Genomic DNA, 23679 nt, shown 5'->3' with positions numbered 1-23679 from the left:
TATTTCACATGCATAGTAGTCACATGTGGCTAGGGGTTATTGTATTGAACAGTGCACATTACAGAACATTTCCATTATCACAGATCATTCTAGAAGATAGAAAATGATTTATTTCACTTGTTTTTCTGATAGATCAGTGATGGCTACTTGGAGAAATGTGTAAAGAAGATTCTGAGACCATCTCCAAGTCAGCCCCGAGTTGCTTGATTATGGGTTAGCAATATGAGTCCTAGGAAGAGACTGCTGGGTGAGGGATGGGGATGTTAGCTGTGGCATATGTGCTAAGAGTCTTCTAGACAAAAAATCTACAAGTCTAAGAATAGAATATTTAATCTAGAGGGGCAGGTTATTATCATTTGGTAGGAACAGATTTTTTGTTTTCTTTTAGCAGGAATCTTTTAGGGAGAAAGGTGAGAAGCTTTTAAAGTTATCTCATTCCTTGTATAGTCTCTCATTTAAGTAGCAGTCACTTTGCTGTTTCTCAAATTAACAATGATACTTTGCTTTTGCATAAAATGAAATCACAGTGGCTGCCACTTCTTGGTTTATCCATCACATCAGGAATGGTTGTTATGTGAATAAACATAACCCTCCAATAATCCAAAAGTAATTTCATGATCAAGTCACTTTTTACCTGCCAAGAAACAAAACTGGCTGAGGATGTTTTTTCTTTGTTTTACTTCTTTAATATCTTCTGATGAAAGATAACAAGTGGGAAGTAAAATCAAAGGGAAAGAAGGAAAAGCTGGTATAGTTTTGTCAATCTCTGTATAATCACTATTTTAAGAATTTGAGGTCTGTATCTGATGATATTTTAAAAATCTCTAATAATTAAGGGTAACTAGGGTTGTTTTCCTACTAGTTTCCAAACTAGAAAAGATTTTTAAAACTAGAGTACCAGTTCTGCAACTTTTATGTGACTTTGAGCAAATTATCATAACCTCTCTGAGCCTTAGTTTCTCCACTTGTGAAATGGTGTGGAACAGTATCTACCTCTGTGAATAATGGGTAAGGACTAAGTGAAATATAAAACCCAAAGTGCCTGACACCACTACTGTAAGGACTCATTAAACCGTATTATTTGGGAAAAGTAGACCACATGTGCAGGAAGGCGAGCACTCTCTGTTCTGTCTTGGCCCTGCCACTTACAGGTGTGTGACTATTGTCTAGTTGTTTACCCTCTTTTGACTTTGGCTTCCCCTTTTGTAAAATGCGTAACAGTAGGACCTGTTACAAAGGGATTGCTCAGGGTTAAATGAGATAATGCACATCAAGATCATGCAAGCATCCAGCACTTTGGGAGGCCAAGGCAGGTAGACCACTTGAGGTCAGGGGTTACCAGCCTGGCCAACATGGTGAAATCCTGTCTCTACTAAAAATACAAAAATTAGCCTGGTGGCAGATGCCTGTAATTCTAGCTACTTGGGAGGCTGAGGCAGGAGAAGCACTTGAACTCAGGAGGTAGATGTTGCAGTGAGCCAAGATTACGCCACTGCACTCCAACCTGGGTGACAGAGTGAGACTCTGTCTCAAAAAAAAAAAAAAAAAAAACCATAATGCAAGGTCATTGCACATAGTGAGTGTTCTATAAGTGTTAACTGTTAAGATGCATATGATGATGTTTAAATTAGGGGCAGTCTTGCCAAAGGATAGGTTTACTAAATCTTTTATCTCCTCTCCTTTCCATTCACGAATCTCCAGACGATACCATTTATACTAAACATGGTAAAGTGTGCACATTGTTTATTTATTGATATTCCCCTATAAATTATTAAGCCTCCTTTATTAAGTTCTTGGCACAACTAAAGCAGTAATTGGAGAAGCTTTTAGTTATCATAAAGACCTTTCTCACTGTAGTTTTTCCTTAAGTTTCAAGATCATGTCTAATATAAAAGGTCTGATGGTCAAATCAGGGCAGGAAAGCAGAGGAGTCAGTGCGGGACAGGAGTGAGTTCAGGAGTACAAGGAGTCTGGTTGGTTGTCTGAAGGCCTGACCTACATTGCCCCTAGGATATAGGAAGAAGGACAAGGCATTTCAGAGAAACTAGTGGCCAGAGAAGTTACTACCATAATTTGCTGCTATATCTTCCCTGTCTTTTTTTTTTTTTTGAGACAAGAGTCTTGCTCTGTCGCCAGGCTGGAGTGCAGTGGCGCTATCTTGGCTCACTGCAGACTCTGACTCCTGGGTTCAAGCAATTCTCCTGCCTCAGCCTCCTGAGTAGCTTGGACTACAGGTGCACACCACCACGCCCAGCTAATTTTTGTATTTTTAGTAGAGATGGGATTTCACCATGTTGGCCAGGATGGTCTCGATGTCTTGACCTCGTGATCTACCCGCCTTGGCCTCCCAAATTGCTGGGATTACAGGTGTGAGCCACCATGCCCAGCTTCTTCCCTGCCTTTTAGTTAGCATATGCCCTTCTTCTCCCCCTTGTAGAAGCAGTAGGGGACAGAAATGATAAGCAATGTATGGCCGGTGAGGCTTTCTTCCGAAGACTGGTCCACATTGGAGGGTGCAGCCTCCACAGACACTGGGAATTGCTCCTGACCTGTGGAAAACAACTTTCTTTCCAAGAAAATTATTTTTAGTCCTTTGGTGTAAAGACACAGTTCTGAGCTGTTTTCACTTATTGAATTCTATAACTAGGAATGAAACACTATACTCTTGCTAAAAATGACCTTTTTTCTTTCAGAATTTTTAGGAAAAAAAATCATAATTCTCTCATTTATAGTTTCAAAATTATTAGGCCCTTAGAACATTTTATAGCAAAACATTTGCCTTGGAATTTATATCTCCAGTCTGATGACTTTCACTACTGTTCTCTAGTGTCTCATGCTCAAAATCCTACATTCAGCTTTGTGTCTTCTCTCTCTTCAACAGTCCCGGTGCATCTTACTTTGAAATGCTTCTCACAACCATTCTTTCTTTTCTTTTCTTTTCTTTTCTTTTTTTTTTTTTTTTGAGGCGGAGTCTCACTCTGTCGCCCAGGCTGGAGTGCAGTAGCAAGGTCTCGGCTCACTGTAAGCTCCACCTCCTGGGTTCACGCCATTCTCCTGCCTCAGCCTCCCGAGTAGCTGGGACTACAGGTGCCCGCCACCATGCCCAGCTAATCTTTTTGTATTTTTAGTAGAGATGGGGTTTCACAATGTTAGCCAGGATGGTCTCGATCTCCTGACCTTGTGATCCACCTGCCTCAGCCTCCCAAAGTGCTGGGATTATAGGTGTGAGCCACTGTACCTGGCCCCATTCTTTCTTTTCTGATTCCACTACCACTGCCCAGGTTTTAAATACATCTGTATTTGCCATAACAACTTTAAAGTAATTTTTTATTATAAAACGTAATACATGCTTAGTTTAGAAAATTTGGAGAATATAGATAAGGAAGAAAATAAGTTGTAATTCAGAAATAAATGCTACTTATAGTCTGGATTTTTATTTCTAGTCTTCAGGAATGTCTGTTCACTTGTGTTTGTGTGTGTATGTGTTTAAAGAAATTTGGATCTACTCTATACAGTTTCATATTGTGATTTTTGCTACCACGATTTTTTTTACTTGAGATATTAGCATGTTCCTATATCATTATTTTTCTTTTCTTTTCTTTTCTTTTCTCTTCTTTTCTTTTCTTTTTGAGATGGAGTCTTGCTCTGTCACCCAGGCCTGAGTGCAGTGGCGTGATCTCTTCTCACAGCAACCTCTGCCTCCCAGATTCAAGCAATTCTCTTGCCTCAGCCTCCCGAGTAGCTGGGACTACAGGTGCCTGTGACCATGCCTAATTTTTGTTTTTTTGTATTTTTAGTAGACACGTGGTTTCACCATGTTAGCCAGGCTGGTCTCGATCTCCTAACCTCGTGATCCACCTGCCTCGGCCTCCCAAAGTGTTGGAGTTACAGGCGTGAGCCACCGCGCCCGGCCTATTTTTCAAAAAATGTTAATGCATACGTAATATTGTCTTACTTAGGGCAAAATTTGTTTAACAATATTGTTAGCCATTTAGATCTCCTTTTTCAGTATTAAAAACAATGCTTGATTTTCAGTATTCACAGTATAGTGTAGTGAGTAAGAAAATGGGCTTGGCAGTTGAAAAACTATGGTTTGAATTCTTGTTCTGCCATTTATTTCTAGGCCTCAATGCAATCATAGGCCTCAGTTTCCTTCTTGTAAAATGAGTATTATTATGGTACTTACCAACAGACTTGTGGCAATTTAAATGAGATGTGTACGACGTACTCATTTACACATAGCTTGGCACCTAGTGAATTCTAATAAATATTGACTGCTATCATGATAGCCACCTGTCATTAATCATCTGCAGTTGTTTTGTTGTATAGTTCCCAGAAGCTAGATTGTAGTATCAAAGTGTACAAATATTGTAATATATTTTAATAAGGTATTGCCAGTTGATTTCTAGGAAGATTCTACCAATTTATAGTCACACAAGTAGTATAAGTACCTAATTTCACCCTTTGCCATTATTGGATACTATCTTTTTAAATATTGTATACCAAAGTGATATGCAAAAATGGTGTCTTGTAACTTGCATTTCTTTGTAATTTGCATGTCTTTCTTATAATTTACATTTACTAGTAGAAGTGATGACTAGTTTTACATGTTTAATTGGCTAATTGTATTTCTCCTTTGTACATTATTTATTGAAGTCCATGACTATTTTTCTCTTAACCGTCTTTTTTCTTTCTAAATCAGTGGGTTCTTTGTGCATTGTAATAATTAATGTTATTTATAACTAAAATTTACTGAACATTTAGAACATTCAGATGAGGAAATAAGGGCAGAAAGACTAGTTCACCTGGTTTCTTTGAACATTGTCTACTCAGTAGATTCTTGCTGTTTTTGTTATTCATCTTTGTTTTTCATAGCACCCGGCACAGTCCAGTGCCCTGCACTTAGTAGGAGCAAAATAAATGCTTGTTAACTTACACTGACACTGACCACTCTCACTTCTGCTCTTTGTGCACAGGAACCATTCCTTCCTGGGTGCCTTTGTCACAGCCACAGCTTCAGCTCAGAGGGGTCAGCATCTGTTGGCCTTGACTTGATTTTGCCTCTATGTTGTTAATGATGCTTTTTAAAAACTCTGTAAAGTCAGGTTATTTCCCTCGCTTTATTTCTAGGTAACAAACCTGAATTTGGCAACTGGCATCATAAACAGAAGCAGTGCTTCAACTCCCCCAACCCTCCGACCCATCATCAGTCCTAGTGGCCCGACATGGTCGATACAGTCAGACCCCCAAGCTCCCGAGAATCACTCCAGCCCTCCTGGAAGCAGGTATGTGAAGGGCGCTGCAACTAGCATTTGGGTTACACAGGGATGGCCTGTGTCCCAAGCAAGCCATTCCCACCTTGAGTTCTGTATGGAGATAGCACTAAGGCATATGCCCTTTCTCCACCTGCCTCGATCCTCTGGCACCTGACTAAGAGAGCCTCATTTTATTTGTAAGACAGTTTTCAGGCATATCAAATGAAAAGGACATTTCTGAGATAGCTAAGAAAATCACCTTAGGGTAAAAGAGCAAGAATTTACACTATGTTTAATCCTTGCTTATAGTCATCATTTTTATGTGCCAACTTTTTGCACTTTGTCCTTGTCTCTTAGTTTTTTTTTTAATACCTTGTGTTGTTTATAGTTTTTTTTATACTACATTGTGTTTCAGTAACTTTAGACTCTGTTCTTTTGAAGGACATATTTGTTTTTTATTTTTTTATCTAGTTTCATATAACTGAACTCAAACAACTTCGCTGAACAATGCTCATTTGGGAAGTGGGAAGGAAATTTCCTTTATGTAGTTGAAAGATGTGGCTAAAGATAAAATCCAAGTAGCTTCTGGCGATAATGTAAGCAGCTTGCAAATTAAAAAAGAAACCACTGTATTGAGTTCTGGTCTTGCTGTGTGTTTTAATTACTCCTGTATTAAAAAAAAAAAAGAAATGGATTCCCAGCACATCTTGCTTTAGTGCCTATTAAATATGGATTAAATTGCATCAGTCCCTGAGTTGAATGAGCTAGAGAGAAATGTGACTGTTACAATGAAGTATTTTGACCAGCTGAGATATCGTTCCCTCCAACCAAAGAAGTTCTACCACAGGTGCCCGACCAAGCCCTCACACCCCATGCCAGTACTTCCAGCCTCTGCCTTTTAGTATGCTGCCTTGCCCTGAGATTCAGAGGGGGTACTGAAGACTTGGACATGGAGGAAATACCTTGTTGTTGGTAAAGTATCTATTGGTGTTAGAATTATTACTTAAGGAACTAATTTGGGAAGCAGAAGCTCTGCCCAGGAAGCAGCATAGATATAAGCACATTACATCATCCTGTGGTACGGTGTCTTTCATACCAGTGATCATTGTGGTCGGGGCCAAAAGAATCAACTGAGAATTATAAAGAACCGAAGACCAAGAGGCAGGACTTTTTAAGGCAGAGCATCCTCCACACAGTTCTCTCCCCAGGAGAAGTCTGCTGTAAAACGTCAGTCGTAAACAAGAAATTCTGTTTATACCATAGAGCTTTATTTTTCATAAAAAAATTTCCAGATATTCCATTTCCATTTTAAATTCAGAGCCTTGTTTTTATGGAAGACATTTTCACTGCAATTTTGGATATAAAAATTACAATGACAAGGCTACAGGCATTGCTCCTACTGTAAACAAAATGTTAAAACCACACATTTTGGAGAAATTGAGTTTTAGCACTTTTTATACTTGTAGATGGAATGAGGGAAAACATTTTTAATAACAATTGCGGTTGGGGTTAGAGCTTTCTTTTGGTAGCGCCTGTTAGTAGTGAGATGAAAGATGATGAATTTGGTCAAGGATGTGCCAGGACCTAAGGTTCAGTACTGTGAGTGGCCTTCTCCCAGCCAGACTGCCCACAAGGCTGTGGTAATGCTCATGGTACATTACACGATTTACTTCTGACCCATTCCAGCCAAAAAGCAATCCCCACAAAGTCCCCTGGTCTTTTCCTTTTCTTTTTACCCACAGCAGCCCTCTCTTTACCTCCTCTTCAAGCACAAGAGCCAGTTTTCAAGTCCCATTTCAGTTCAGGATAGCCCTGGGACATTTTCCTCTACCCCCAGGTGACCTCTGGTTGCCAGCACTGCCTGGAGCCTGAGCTTGAGAGTCCCAGTTCCACGTGGGATTCCCAGAGGCACCCACCCTAAAGGAGCCCTGAGTGAATTCTCAGAGGTCTTTCCAGACTTGGCTGTGATATAGGCCCCAGCCAGACCTGCAGCATACAACCTGCACAGCCCAATGTCCTGGTTTCCATTTTTACCTGGTAAGTCACTGTTTTGTGGATATTTAGTCTCTTGTTGTTCCTCCTTTAGTCGCAAGGATGACTAAGTTTAATAAATACAGGATTTGTAGCTTAGAGATCTGAGTTTTATTACTGGTTTTGACATTAAGTGACCCTAAGCTATTCATTTAATCTTTTTATTGGGTAAGCATACTTACATATAAGTGGCCTGTTTTGAGAGCTTTTAGATTGCCTTTAAAGCACTTTGATCTCCCTGGAAGTAGGTGTTAGGTAAATAAAAGATACTCTCAATAGTTTTTCTACAGTAGCAACAGTGGATTCCAGTTTAGTTCTGATAATTCACTAAACTAGGGGCTGCCCTGTAAACTGTAATAAAATGTAAAGAGAATCCCATTGCTAGCTATACTTTTCATCTCTGCATGTCAGAGAATTCACTGACTTGGTAGCCACAGGAATGAAAACTGGTGACTCACAAGAACTCTGCAAATAGTGTTATTTTTCATTTCCCTATGGTGTTGCTATTGTTCTCAATTTTATGGATCACACAAGTTTTCATCAAATGACCTTGTTCTCCCGCTGTTTTGAAATCACCCCAAATGTAGCCTCAGGGTGGTCGTCTCCCATTGGGTCGGTGTAAGCTCAGCCCAGCGCCTCAAATCCCTTGGTTCCTTTGGTCTGTCTGGAGTCCTGTTCAGGCTTTGTTGTGGGAGAAGAAGGCAAAGAGCCCACGACTTGCCCAGACAGTCTGAGGCCTGGCCATGTAGCTTGCAGTTCCCTAGACACTCTGGAGTTGGACTTGGCCAGCCATCCCTCTGTTGTTACTTTTCAGAGGTAATAAGTGAGATTAATTGCAGGCCATTCTCCAGAAGAGAAAGTAGTTAGAGCCAAATACAGTCACATGTTTAGAAGCCTGAGGTGTGCCTCCAAGTAAGGCCGACTTAGAATTATACAGTAGGGACTCCAGGATGCAGGTACCAAGTGTTTATGACCTCTCTCTTCCTTAAAGTGATGTTTTCGGTTTCTAGGTGCTGACACGTGGGTGTGTTAGCTTTTCTTTAGCCAATGAGAAAGATTAGATTTTTCAGGCTGCCTTTTAATTATCCATTTTTGGGGTACATGGGAAGTCATTAGGAGCTGAAAGTTGATGTGCGGAGCCATCTCATCATTACTTCCAGCCTTCCATGGAATTGGACTACATCAGGGAGGATTTTCTAGGTGTGGAGCACTCAGTGGGTTCTTAGTGCGTTTTTCTTTGTGAGACATGGAAGGGTTACTGTAAAGTCTTGGCTGCTGCTTGGAATGATTTGGGAAGAACAGGGCCTCAGACAGCTTGGCAGGAACCTGAGGCCCTGTTTTTTTCCAGTCCAGCCCTTCCTTGTGGATCGAGCTGTCAGGGAATCCCACGAATGTCTGGCTCCTGCCCCTTTGTATGTTTTTCCAGCATTTGTCATTGAATTATTTTTATCCACCTCTGGCTTTTTCACACATGCATCCTGGGGATTTGTCTGTTCCTCGATATGAAAGATGGGGGAATTTGCAGAAAGAACACAGCCGTGAGTTTGTTCCTACTTTTTTGTGATAGGACAAGACATTGTGGGCATGGGCTGCTCCACCTGGCCAGCTCCCATTCTCTAGAGAACATCTGTATGAACTTGAAATGCCACCGAGGAATGGGAAATCTTGGGAAATTGGAACCATTTTCGATGTCACCCTGTCCTTCTGCCCTCTTATTCAACAATAGATTATAAATAGTTTGGTATTCTGCTTTGCATAATTTTAAGGTACACATTTTTCAGAGATTCTGATTCTAGTTAATAATACTTTCCTCCCTTCTTTTAGATTATTATTAGAAATGTTGCTGGAGATTCAGGTCTCTAACTTCTCATCTTTTCATTCTCAGTCAGTCCTCAGAAATACTGAATTTGTTAATTTCCTTTAAAAATATGTCCTATGCATTTTCTATATGTCGAGCATTGTGTTAGTTGCTGGGGAGGAGCAGTAAATAAAACAGAATAGTTCCGGATCTCAGAATTTACTCTCTAGGGTATATCTTCCACATTCTCAGCACAGTGTTGGGTGCTGGGTAGGGCCTAAAAGACTTTTGAAGACATAATGTTTGATCACTAAGAGGCTACTGTCTGGCAGGGAAAGGGAGCGTATACACATGAAACAATCAGAGCAGTGGGAGGCGGCATATGACAGAGATCTGAATTTTATGGCATAGACAATTAGAAGAAAGGGTGTCAAGAAGGGCATGTAAGGAGTCAGTCCTGTCCCGGATGAACCTTGAGGGTCGTATGCTCAGTGAAGCCAGCCAGTCACAAAAGGACAAATCCTGTATGAGTCCATTCATACGAAACATCTAAAGTAGTCAAAATCATAGAAACAGAAAGTAGAAAGGTGGTTGCCAAGGGCTGAGGGAAGAGGGGAGGGGGAATTAGTGTTTAATGGGTATAGAGTTTCAATTGTGAAAGATGAAAATGTTCTAGAAATCTGTTGCAGAATGATGTGAATGCACTTAACACTCCTGAACTATACATGTAAAAATGGTTAAGATGGTACATTTAAAATTATGTGGTTTTGTTTTTTTGGTTTTTTTCTTTTACACGATAAAACTTCGAAGAGTATGTAAGGATTTAAGAGAGCTCCATAGTTCCACAAAAATTACTTAGTGGCCAAATGGCAAGGTTTTGTTTTTATCCTCTGCCTCTGTTATAAGGGAATTATTCTGAACATAGTCCTTTAAATACTTCTCTTTCTTGAAAAGCATGTTACCTTTATAGGAAATGGGCCCAGCAGTTTCTATTAGGAAGATGGCATAATATGGTGGGAAGAGAAGGGACTTTAGAGTCAGACAGACCTTGGTTTGCCTTATTAAGTGTGTGACCTTGGGCAAGTTGCTTAGCTTTTCTGGACCATAATTTCCCCATCTTTTTTTAAATGCACATAGTTAAACCAACCTCATTAAGTTGTTATAAGATTAAACTGAGTTGTGTATGTGAAAGTGGCCAGCATGGTTTTTACTTTTTACTTTTTTGGTGTAGGTTTCTTGATAACTCTCAGTTCCCTTTCCAGAAAAAAGAAAGAAAGAAAGAAAGAAACTTAAAATTGAACTTGCTTGGGATATGGTATTGCTCACCACTTAGTTTAGTACCTAGTTTAGATCACACTGGCCATCACCCCTGTGCAGTATGCTCCTGGGACTGGATAACAGAAATCTGGCCTTTCTAGCCGAGGATGGGAAGGCATCAGAGTGGGGCCAACAAGAGACTCTTCCGTCAGCTTCTTTCTACTCAGCAGGCCCTTTTTCTCTGCTGTCTCCTGAATGTTGAAATTTCCATTGCAGCTCAATGTTCCAGCCAGTAAACACTCATATTTTCCATCTATCCTGGGGGTCGAGCTTTGGGAGAGCTTTTCTCTGGAGCAGTTTGGAGCTTATAATTTTGTACTTTATCCTGTTATATAAACAATGCTTTCCAGCCAAAGAGCACAATCAAAGAGAAACTACTTTTTGGGAGGGGACTAAAAAAAAATTAATATTCAGAGTTCTGTAGAAGTGATATTTCACTCCTTATGCCTCTTTCTTCTCTTTCATAAAATAAAGTTTACCTCACCTTTCTCCTGAGTCTTAACTCTCACTATTCCTTCCCCTGAGGAAAACGATTTCTCCAGTACGTGTATGATAAAGGCCTGTACTTCCGTCTGAATTTTCTCTGCTACTTTTCTCACTCAGCCAGACACGTAACCTCTCAAGAGTCATACCCTGCGTCAGTTCAAGCTCTGTGACAGATTCTACAGTTCCTCCTTCACCGAGAGAGCTGAGTGCTGTCAGTGTTTGTGCCAAGAGCAAAAGTGATTGGCTTCTGCCTAATAAAGGAATGTTGGGAAGCTTAGGAAATCTGTCAAAGATAGCTGGTTGGATGTCATACCAGGGCCTAGGTAGCATAGGTTCGGGAACCTGGGGCCGAGTGTCAGGAGTGAAAAACGTGGATCCTTCTTATCCACAAGTCAGAATAAAGCATGGAATGCAGTGTTTGCAGTTTGCCAGTGTCAGTTTTTCTAGTTAAGTTTGCCTCTCTCACTCCACTCTGCACTGCTTTGAAGTATTAATGATAAACCACCTTCTATTTCCTTAGGATACGCGTATACACACACACACACACACACACACACACACACACACACACACGAGTCTTTGTTAGAGGCAAAACCTATGTGAATATACTTAACACTCCTAAACTGTACACATAAAAATGGTTATGACGGTACATTTTAAATTATGTGTGTGTTTTTTTTTTAACTACAACGTTAAAAAAAAAAGAGTATGTAAGGATTTAAAAGAGAACCCCATAGTTTCACAAAAATTATTTACTGGTCAAATAATTTTTTTGTTTAACTGTTTAATCTTATTTAACTGTTTATAATTTTGTAACTATACAAAATGGATGATTATTTTGGTTTCAAGAGGCCTGGATATGACAAAGTTCCTTACACTAAGCTAAATGAGACTCCATTTTTAGAATTAGGAAATTATAGGAGTTACTTTATTTATAATTTAGTTTAATTCTCCTGGCATGGTTTTTCTATCAGCTTCTATCCCTTCAAGTTAACTGGTTTACCAGCTTTGGAAAAGCCTGGGAAGATCACAGGCGTGATGAAACACAGTCTTTCTTTCTGACTCATGTAGAAGAACATTGATGATCCATATTTAAAGCTTACCTAGTATTGACTCAACAAATGTAGAAGGAAAACCAGCCAGTTTTCCTGATCCTTTAACTAAAGATCTCATCCTACCCACCTGCCCTTCTCGCTGCTAAAAGACTCTCAGCGTATTACCTACCCAGTACAGCTAAGAAATCAATGCTGTTTTTTAAAAGGTCTCAGGAATTAAGATGCTAATAAGAAAAAACTCCTTGTATCTATGTTTTCATAAAATGAAACTATAGAACTGTGTATCTGCAAAGGAATAAAAGTCCTCTCTTTCCTGAAGCTGCTTTGTGGGACAAAGTTTTGGTATAGGCTCTTGGTAACTAACTCTTAGTTCCCTTTTTTTGAAAGAGAGAAACAAAATTGTACTTGCTTGGTATATGGTATTTGCTACACTGGGACACAGTTTAGAGTCAACTGGCCATAACTCACATACAACAAAATACAGTATTATAGCAGGGAAAGCAGTAATATGTAATCACAATACTAAGGTTGACATTATTTATTTATATTGTGAAGTAAGTACCCACTTATTAAAATTGTTATTATAAATCATTAAAATGCTCGTAAAGAAAGATAATTAGGAAAAGCCAAATTTTAAATGTTTATTTAAATATGGAGCCAACTGTTCTTTGGGTGATGTGTGCAAAGCTAGTGAGAGAGGCAGTGTATGAGAGCTCAGGGATTTGAAATGTTGCAACATATGGCAGGCCCAGGTATTCATTGTAAGTTACAAACTCTCATCCTGCTTGGACCATTCGTATGCCTCAGGAGCAGTAAAGGGACAACTCACGGTGTTCATGAATTATCAAGCTAAGATTCATATTAATTTCACTTCAAAGCCAATAATCAATACCACATTTGGCTTGGTTCTTTTGTTTTTTTGTTTGTTTGTTTGTTTGTTTGTTTTTAAGACAAGGTTTCACTCTGTCACCAGGCTGAAGTTCATTGGCATGATCACAGCTCACTGCAGCCTCTGCCTCCTCAGGCTCAAGTGATCCTCCCTCAGCCTCCCAAGTAGCTGGGACTATATGTGTGCACCACCATGCCTGGCTAATTTTTGTATTTTTTGTAGAGAGGGGGTTTCGCCATGTTTCCCAGACTGATCTTGAACTCCCAGGCTAAAGCAATCCACCTGCCTCAGTCTCCCAAAGTGCTGGGGTTACAGGTGTGAGCCACTGTGCCCGACCTGGCCTGGCTGATCTTAAAAAGAAGTTTACTATCTTTCTGTGATGAGAATGAAATATGGGTGCATCTCAATGATGTGACTATAATTTAAAAGGATGTAGATGAGAAAAGCAGGCTTTCTGGCATAGTAGGTAAGGCAGACATAAAGAGGTTAGTAAATTGGATATACTTAAAGGCTAGAGGAAATCAAATCACAATTGACCCTTGGATAACTCAGGTTTGAGCTGCCCGAATCTACTTATATGTGACTTTTCTTCCATCATCTGCCACCCCTGAGACAGCAAAACAAACCCCTTCTCTTCCTCCTCCTCCTCGGCTTACTCAACCTGAGGATGACAAGAATGAAGACCTTTATGATGATTCACTTCTGCTTAATGAATAGTAAATATATTTCTCTTATGATTTTCTCAATAAATTTTTTATTCTCTAGCTTTTTAGTAAGAATACAGTCCCATAATACATATATCATATACCATATGTGTTAATTACTGTTTATCCATAAGGCTTCCGGTCAACAATAGGCTATTAGCAGTTGGGTTTTTGTGGGGGGTCAGAAGTTGTACCTGAATTTTCGACTGTGCAGGGGTTGGCACCCCAACCCCTGTATTGTTCAAGGGTCAACTGTACATTCTTCTGAAACTGGGTTGCACCAAGTAAAACTAAGTGAATGAAAGACCCTGCCTATACTGTTGAATACTCTCAAATACCTTACTAGCTGCTTGAGCCCAGTACTGACATTTGAAATATAAGCTTCAAAAAGAGTTTTGTTACCTTCTTCAACAAATATTTAGTAAATTAAAATATGTGCAAAAGCAAGGGTGAAACTGGTAATAAGTAATGTTTCGGCCGGGCACGGTGGCTCATGCCTGTAATCCCAGCACTTTGGGAGGCCGAGGCGGGTGGATCACGAGGTCAGGCGATCGAGACCATCCTGGCTAACATGGTGAAACCCTGTCTCTACTAAAAATACAAAAAATTAGCCGGGCGAGGTGGCGGGTGCCTGTAGTCCTAGCTACTCGGGAGGCTGAGGCAGGAGAATGGTGTGAACCCCGCGGGGCGGAGCCTGCAGTGAGCCGAAATCGCACCACTGCACTCCAGCCTGGGCGACAGCGAGACTCTGTCTCAGAAAAGAAAAAAAAAAAAAAAAATAAGTAATGTTTCAGCTGGGAAATGATTTCATCTGATAATTGTTACAATAATGTTATCCTCAAAAAGTTAACATGTAAAATTACTGAATATCTCCTCAGTGTGAGAGGCTGGGCCCTGAAGGGGGTATTAGACAAATCCCTGTCCTCAAGAAGGAAAATTACTGATCCTAAAATTTACTAATGCAAGTACTATAAAGCAATATGTGCTTAATTATTGAATAGGAAGATGAAAACCTTTTCTTAAGTGGTGAGAGTTCCGAGGAGAAATTTACCACTCTGGTTAGAGAAGCTGGCGAAAACTTCATGGAAAAGAAAAGGTGTGAGTTGAACCTGGAAGGGTAGATGGGGCTTGGATAGGCCAACAGGCTGATATTCATCACTTAAGAGATAATTGCACATATATTTGGTGCTTGACACTATGGGAGAATCTGAGAGGATCAAAGAATTGTAATCCATACTCTTACTAATAGCCTATTGTTGACCAGAAGCCTTATGGATAAACAGTAATTAACACATATGGTATATAATACATGTATTATATACTGTATTCTTACTAAAAAGTAAGCTAGAGAATAAAAAATTTATTGAGAAAATCATAAGGAAGAGAAACACATTTACTATTCATTAAGCAGAAGCGAATCATGATAAAGGTCTTCATTCTTGCCATCCTCAGGTTGAGTAATACTGTCCTATACATTTATTTTTTTTTTTTTTCATGTAACACGGAAAGTGAGTGATTTTAAAAGGGCATATGGGTTCAGATGAGTTCACAATTCAAAAAAGATACTAAAGACTTGGGTGAAAAGATAAGGTTCTGCAGAGGAAAGGTTTAAGGTAGGGTTTAAATTCAGTCCCAGGTGTATAGGCTACGGATAGGTTAAGAAATAGAAAGGAACGAAAAAGAAGATAATGTGCAAGATATTTAAGGTATTTGCAGGGACAGTAAGTGGGAACCAGTCTGGCTTAGACAGAGTATGTCAGAAATAATGTATTAGTCAAAACACTTGGAGTTTCAAGTGATAGAAACTGAAATCAAGCTGGCATATCCATAAAGGAGATTTTTTAGTTCATATAAAAGCCTAGAAGTTGGTGTGGGGGAGTTAGGAAGTATCATTAATCGTTCTACTTTCTTCCAAGTTCACAACTAAATGAGAAATAGTAGAAAAGTTAGAGAAATAGTGAGATACTGGCTGTATTGCTGATAAGGATAAATTGTTGGGAATATAGCATAATTAGGCTTCTACCTCTCAAGTCTGTCTTTCTAATTTGTTTTCTGTATTCTAAATATTTCCTGTATTGACATTTTGGTCACTTGGATAATTAAAACAAATTTTTTCAAGAGGAAGGAAAAGGATCCAACACACCACAATGTGAAAAACAAAAACAAAAAAAATCGTGGCCTGATTTCCAAAGTGAGCACCTGCATCTGGATCCAGTCCACCTTCCCACTTGTATTCTTCTTCATAAGTTCAGTGTCAGCCAACTCAACAGATCAAAAGTAAGCCTATTACTGTACAACATGGTGACTATAATTAATAACAATGTATTACATACTTGAAAATCACTAAGAGTTGATTTTAACTCTTTTCAGCACACACAAAAATATGTAAGGTAAAGCATGTGTTAATTAGCTCAATTTAGCCATCCCACAATGTACAACATATTCGAAAACATCATGGTGTACACCATAAATATATACAGTTTTTATTTTTTCATTAAAATAATTAATTAAAAATGAAAGATAATATTTTGGAACACAAATATATAAGCCTTGTATATTTTCCTGTCACCACATCCTCACTATGCCATTCTGTAGCACTTATTCTATTTGTTTACTGTTTACTTTCTATCACTCTTTCACTTAAGTATATGTTGTCTTATTCATTATTGTATCCCAGTGCCTTGGTAAACAGTAGGAACTTATTGATTTACAAATATTGAGTAAAAGCATGAATGAATGGATATCCTGTTCTCGCACAGGGCTCAGTTTATCGCAGTCTTCCTGCAACCTTCCCTGATATCCCAAGCAGATCTTATTAGGATTTCTCATCCTTTTGCTCTTCATCTGTTGGAGTCATGCTCCCGAGAGATATAATTCAAAAGACACTCTTAAGTGTATAATTTTAATTCCTAGAGAATGGATCTTTGTAGCCCTTTCTAGCACAGAGAACTGAACACTAAAGAGAAAAGCCCTAGCCTCTCTCCATTGAGCTTAGAGCCCCTCCTTCTGACCTTTTTTCCCTCTCTCTTGTGCACATACACCACACACTTCCCAAGTCACTAGGCCCTGTTGCTTCTCTTTTGGATCTTACACGGTTCTTTGTAGTTGTTCAAAGTAAAAAGTACTCGGTAAGCACAAAGCCCTCCCTAGTCTGGGGAGCAGACGTAGGGTGTGGAAGAAAAGGAAATGGTAGAGAACCTTTCTTTTCTCATCCTTCTCCCTACCCTGCCCAGCCCACAGGAGTCATAGGAGCCACTTCTGGAAGATACTTGAGAGTAGAAGGGCATCTGCCGTCATTGATAGCTTAGTGTAGGATAGTGCTGTCTGTACTCCCAGTCTTTTCACGTTGGTTGACTAATAAGTTGTAGTGTTTGCTGAGTTTGACTCTGTGATGTTCGGCTCATTTGGTGTTCTTTATAGTAGTCCTCTCTTCTCAACTGTCCTTCACTGGACAGACTTTCTGACATCTCCAACCCGAGTGGTTAGCGTAGGGGTGGGGGTTGGGGGGGATAAATAAAGTTAGGCCACCATCTCCCAGCTTCAGGATTGCAAGTTCTAATATCCTTTATATGTCTCTGCTATGACATTTACCATTCCTGCTTATATTATGGTTGTTTGTATGCTTGTCTTATGGCCTACATTAGATGGCAAGCTTTTTGAAGGCAGAGACCAAGTCTTACGCATCTTTGTATCCTTACAGTGCTCTGCACAAAGTGCTCAGTGAATGTTTGGTGAATGAGTGACTAGACCAGTGTTGTCCAGTACGGTAGCCACGAGCCACATGTGTATATTTAAATTTTAATTAAAATTAAATAAAACGAAAATTTCAGTTTCTCAGTCATAAAAGCCACAAGTCAAAAGCTCAAAACGAGCTTACATGGCTCATGACTACCATATTGGACAGCTCAGGACTGGATAGTTGACCCAGAAGATGTAATAAAGACTCAAACTTGGTTAGTGAAATAAAAAGTAAAAAGGAATGAGTTTCTAAGAAAGGTACATTGTTGACATCCTCTTAGGATCTTCTGTAGATCTTGAGCTTCTTTTGTTTAGATCTGGAGATTTACTACAGATGCTGTTCTTGAACTAATTTGTGGTCCTGGAAGGGGAATATTCTAATGCCTTGGGAATCTCACAACATCAGAGCTTCAGTGTAACTATTAACCTATCAGAGCTAGGCCAACTGAGAGGAAGGGGTTTTTAAAGCAGATCCCAGCATTATCTTTTTATTTTCTGAGATGTGTCCATGGCTAGATGGGGGAGTCTTGCTTCTCTACCCTCCCTCCCCTACTGCCCACAGCCACCCCCACCCCCACCTGCCTGGCTGGAAGTTCTGACATGGCTTCTAGAGCTGCTCTAACTCTGGGGAACAGAGCCAAACATGCGGAAGTGGTTACGTGTACTAGCTCCCAGGGAAGCCGTGGCTAGCAGGGGGAGTGGGTGGGGTCCTGCCTGATGGCTTTTCAGAGACGCCAAATCTTTGAAGTTTTGTTTTAGCAGCTGCCAGGTATGCTGTTTCAGCACTTTGCAGACTCTCCCTGTGTTCCCATATCACATTTTTTCTTTACTGTGTGTGCATAGTATACACAATGGAGCTTGGCTGTTGGGAGGGCAAATATAAAATTGTGGAGTAAGGAACTAAACACAACCCTTTTGGCTTTTGGCTTTTGCCTTTTACTATGGCTCTGGTATGAAATAGCCATTTTAGTGCCCTGTTTTCAGCTCTGTCCCTTTCTGATCACCTGCCAACAGAGGGGCAGAGTCCTCTTCTGTTTTGGGAACATAGTACGGTTTGAAAAACTGGAGGTCCTATATTTCTGTGATAGATTGGGGTGTCACTCTTGAGGCTAGAACTTCTCCCTTTTTACAAAAGAACAGATGACACACACCGCCACCCCCACAACAAGTAACCCGGATACTGCTGGCCTCAGAGTAAACTTTTTGCTCGCCATTGGCTCCTTGTCATTGAGCACAATGTCAACAATAAATATTTGTTAAGTGATCGCACTTGCGGCTGCTATGCTGGAGAAGAAGGGCTGGGGAGGTAGAATACCCCTTTAAGGCCCAGCTTGTGTGCTTTCCCTGCCTTCTTGCTTAGTAATCCCTTTCTCCCATCCAGTCTACAGTCACCTGAAGCCTTTTCCAGTTGCCCCCAAATTTGCTGCTGCTTCTGAACTCCACTCATGGAGTTTAGTGTATGTTCTTTTGTGTAGTTAACTGTCTTTTCTTTCTTTCCTGAGATGTAAGCTACATTTTATTTCTGGACCAGGAATGGGAAGACCTAGGTGCCAGCTACAGGTCCACCTGACTTGGGGCAAATCATTTGACAAAACCAAAGCCTAATTTTGCTATGTGGAAAGGGATGCCTGGATTGTCATGGGAATCCGATGAGATCCCATATGTGAACGTGCTTTGTAAACTGTAAAGTATTACACATGATTGGGTCTTTTCAGTACTAATAATACTCATCGCTATAAAATAGTAATGTTTGTTTCTGCTGCCGATGTACACAGACTAATCTCTCTCCCAGGGTTGAGGTAAATCACCAGTTTAGTCTCACGTTACTCAGTTAGTTTGGCACAGATTTAAAGCATTAAACCGTCCATTCCAGGCACTGTGTGTCATCGCTTCTCTTTCAGTCTGCAAGCTCCTCCTTTTGGAGCTATGGGGTGGTTGTTTTCTTAAGTCTCCCTTCTTCTCCTATCAGGCCCAGGCTGAGCTCTCTCTTTTAACCACCTCTGTTCTTAGGGCAGCAGGCTTGTCCATCCAGTTCCCAGTTTCAGCGGGAATTGCTGTACAGGTGGGCCAGTCTCCTTAGCATGGCCACCTGCCTCCTGCAGCTGTGCCCATCAGGAACACCAGGTGCCTTCATCATTCTCCTCAGCCAAGCCCCACGCCCTTATCAGCACCTCTCAGCTTCCCTTCCTGCGTTCCTCTCCCTGTGCTTATTTTTCTGCCAGGCCATCCCCTAGCCTCCCTCTTTCATGTCATTGCATCCTGCATTTTCTTTCTTTCTCTGAGTTCTGACCTTTCATCCAGAAAGGCTGTTTCATATTTCAAGACTCTGCTGTTTGGTATATCTTCACCCTCCTGTCACCCAGTCCCCAGCATCTGAAGGCAGCTCCTTCCCAGAGAAAAATAGGATAAATAAGCGCTGCTGTATTTTGGGACTATCATATGGCCTGAGAAGCTCCTGATTTTTTTTATTTTAAAATATCTAAGATCTTCCATTTAAGTGTTATGACCTAATGTTTGAAAGCATGTAGTTAAGAGGCGGACCAATTTGGATTCCTTTTTTTAGCCACTCACTAGCTATTTTGCCTAGGGCAAGTTCTTTGAACTTAATATTCTTATCTCTAAAATGGAGAATAAATGCCTACTTCCTAGGGATGTTCTCAGGAGCAAATGAAAATTAAATGGCATAAGAAAAGCATTTTTACTGTATATAATGCCTGCCATAGAGTAAGTGCCCAGTAAGTGGGAATCCATGTAAACATTTCTATGTCATCTACCCTTACCCATACCCATACATTAGAGATGTTAAAAATGGAGACCCAGAGAAATGAAGTAGATTGTGCAAATTCTCATGCTTACCTAGTGATAAAGTAAGGAGTGGAATCCAGGGCTTCTAGTTCTCTGCCTGATAAATTTTCCGTTTGATCTCTCTGACTCCTCAAACAGTTATTTGTTAGAGTTTCCTTTCTTTAGGTGAAGCATGCTATTATCCCCAGATAGAGGCATGTTCCTTTATTCATTCAACAGACATTACATGACCATAATGTTACTAGGCTCTGAGTGTACAAAGACCAGTAATGATGAACTCACTGTCTCAATGGTTAGTCCAGTAGGGAAGAAATCATCACTGTGAAGAATAAGTCACAGTACAAAAAACATGCTAGTAAAAGGCATGTGGGGCCTAGAGGAAAAAGCTAAATCAGAGGAAAACCAGGATTGATTTTGCAGAGAGTGAAGTGTTGGTTTTTTACTAGATGAAAATGGCAGAGATTTGTGCAAAGGCAGGGAGGTGTAGAAGAGCATACCTGAAGTGCAATGTTGAGGGAGCATCACATTCAAGTAGGGGAGTGTGTGGTTGAGGATAAAGTGGGAAAGTTGAAAAGTTAAAGTGCTTGGTATGCCATGTTAAAGGGATTTTATCCCATTGTCAGCCCTTTTAATCAGTGTCAAATGAAGAAATCAAGGGAGCTTTTTAAAAACATTTCTGCATCTTTATACCTATGTTTCCACTGTCTTTCCCCTTCCCTTTCCCATTCTTATTTGGCAAACACTTTTTACCATTGTGGATCTAGCCCAGTTCTACCCCTTACTCTGTATATTTTTTACTCCCTGCCACCCCAGGCACTCGAAATACATACCTATGCCCCAAATTCGCAGACCGGACTTCCACCTATGCAGTTCTTTAGCCTACTGCAAGAAGTCACACGCCATCATTTAAAAAGAACTTTTTTATTCTATAGATGGATTAGATCAGGACTTTTTCCTTTAGCCAGAACCACAACTCAGCATGCTTACCATCATTAGAACTCGAGCTTTTGGCTGAGCACAGTGGCTCACACCTGTAATCCCAGCACTTTGGGAAGCTGAGGCAGGAGAATCGCTTGAGCCCAGGAGTTCGAGACCAGCCTAGGCAGTATAGTGAGACCCTCATCTCTACAAAAAATTTCAAAAATTAGCCAGACATGGTAGCATGTGCCTGTAGTTCAGCTAACTCAGGAGGCTGAGGTGGGAGGATTGCTTGAGCCCAGGAGGTTGAGGCTGCAGTGAGTCATGATTGTGTCACTTCACTCCAACCTGGGCAACAGAGTGAGACCCTGTCTCCAAAAAACAAACAAACAAACAAAAAAAAAACAATTTGAGCTTTGACTTCCTCTAGTAAGGTACCCTAGCACTCAGCTGTCCAAAAACCTGCTATTGCAGCAGTTGTCATTCTTTGTGTGTTTGCAACACACTTCCACGTACTAGAACTTTGATCAACACAGTTGAAGGGATCAAAAGACGCAAGACAATACCCAACCCAGTGAATTCCACCTGGTGGAATCAATATTAAAGTAGAGCATTGTCTCCCAGTGTCCATTAGGTATCTGTAGTTATACTTCTCATTCAGTCATCCTTCAGGTCCATGTGGCTGTTTTGAGTATTACTATTTATTTACTGCCCTCATTAGACTCACAGGACAAAGTTTCTTCAGATTGTAGTAAACACACAATCTCTATTTGTCACCAGGTTGATGTTATGCTTCTCTTCTTGTGTATTGCAAATGGACTCTGCTCTTTACCACGTGAGAGGAGCCAACCAGCTCAACATTTCATCAGACAAAGAGAACCGTTATGTTGTATTAAAATATGTAGTTAAACCCACAGAATGGAGAAAATATTTGCAGTCTAACCATCTGATAAGAGATTAATAATCAGAATATGTAAGGAATTCAAACAACTCTGTAGGGAAAAAACTAATAATCTAATTAAAAATAGGCAGAAGACCTGAACAGACATTTCTCAAAAGAAGGCATACAAATGGCAAACAGGTATATGAAAAATACTCAGCATCATTGATCATCAGAGAAATGCAAATCAAAACTTCAATGAGATACCATCTCACTCCAGTTAAAATGGCTTATATCCAAAAGACAAGTAATGATGCTGGCGAGGATATAGAGCATAGTGAAGCCTTCTACACTGCTAGTTGGAATGTAATTAGTACTACTACTATGGAGAACAGTTTGGAGATTCCTCAAAAGACTAAAAATAGAGCTACCATAGAACCCAGCAGTCCCACTCCTAGGTATCTGCCCAGAAGAAGGGAAAGCAGTATATTGAAGAGATATGTGCACTCTCATGTTTGTTGCTGCACTGTTCACAATAGCTAAGATTGGGAAGCAACCTAAGTGTTCATCATCAGATGAGTAGATAAAGAAAATGTGATACATATACATAATTGAATACTATTCAATCACAAAAGGAATGAGATCCTGTCATTTGCAACAACATAATGGAACTGGAGGTCATTATGTTAAGTGAGATAAGCCAGGCACAGAAAGACAAACTTTGCATGTTCTCACTTACTTGTGGGAGCCAAAAATCAAAATAATTGAACTCATGGAGATAGAGAGTAGAATGCTGGTTACCAGAGATTGGGAAGGGTAGTGGGGGTTAGGGGTGACAGGGGGAAGTGGGGATGGTTAATGGATAAAAAAAAAAAAATAGTTAGAATGAGTAAGACCTAGTATTTGCTAGCACACCAAAGTGACTGTAGTCAAAAATAATTCAATTATATATTTTTAAGTAACTAAAAGAGTGTAATTGGACTGTATGTAACACAAAGGATAAATGCTTGGGGTGATGGATAGATACTGCATTTACCCTGATGTGATTATTACACATTGCATGCCTTTATCAAAATATCTCATATAACCCATAAGTATATACACCAGCTATGTATGCAAAAAATTAAAAATAAAAATAAAATATATGTAATCAAATATATTTTACATACTGATCAAACTTTACACACCTGTGAAGTTTTCTCAGCACAGAAAAGTTGAAGCCTCTTTCCCAAGACTTTAATGAAGAGATGTGTTGTAATCCAGTGATAGACCATCATGAAAATAGGCCCTAAATTGTGCTGTGTTAGGATAGCAGGCCACTATGACATGATAATGATTTAAAACTGATTTTTTGCTTTTTAAAACTTATCAATGTAATTGCATTGGTTACCTATTCCAACAAAACAAATTACTCTAACATTTAGTGGCTTAAAATAATAAACATTTATTATCTCAGCTTCTGTAGGTTTCTGTAAGAATTGAGGAGCAGCTTAGCTGGGTGTTTCTGGCTCCAATTCTCTTATAACATTGCAGTTAAGATGTCAGCCAAGAGGGTTGCAGTTATCTGAAGGCTTACCTGGGGCTAGAGGATCCACTTCCATGATGTTTCACTGTCATATGCATAATGAGTTCATGCTGGCTGTCGGCAGGAGGCCTCAGTTTCTCAATACATGGACTTTTCCACATGGACTTCTCCACCGGCTGCTTACATCACCTCATGACATGGCAACTGGCTTCCCTCAGAATGAGTGATTCAACAGAGAGCAGCGTGGAAGCCACAATGTCTTTTATGACCTAGCCTTG

At 40.0% G+C, this 23679-nt stretch overlaps 1 protein-coding gene across 50 annotated transcripts in view; it reads left to right on the top strand.

Annotated features, from left to right (window-relative positions):
- Positions 1–23679, top strand: part of TTLL5 (tubulin tyrosine ligase like 5) — a 296508-nt gene that overhangs the window by 157393 nt on the left and 115436 nt on the right. For all 50 annotated transcript variants that reach the window (XR_010122049.1, XM_063644172.1, XM_055288714.2 and 47 more), the window contains one exon: positions 5131–5285. Coding sequence is in view for 49 of the 50 variants with exons in the window: in XM_063644172.1 (XP_063500242.1) it covers positions 5131–5285 (155 nt within the window). In the remaining variant the exon portion in view is untranslated. The remainder of the gene's footprint in view (positions 1–5130; positions 5286–23679) is intronic.

This window comes from Symphalangus syndactylus, chromosome 8 (assembly GCF_028878055.3).
Source record: "Symphalangus syndactylus isolate Jambi chromosome 8, NHGRI_mSymSyn1-v2.1_pri, whole genome shotgun sequence".
Taxonomy (NCBI): domain Eukaryota; kingdom Metazoa; phylum Chordata; class Mammalia; order Primates; family Hylobatidae; genus Symphalangus; species Symphalangus syndactylus.
This window is presented reverse-complemented; position numbering and strand designations above follow the sequence as displayed.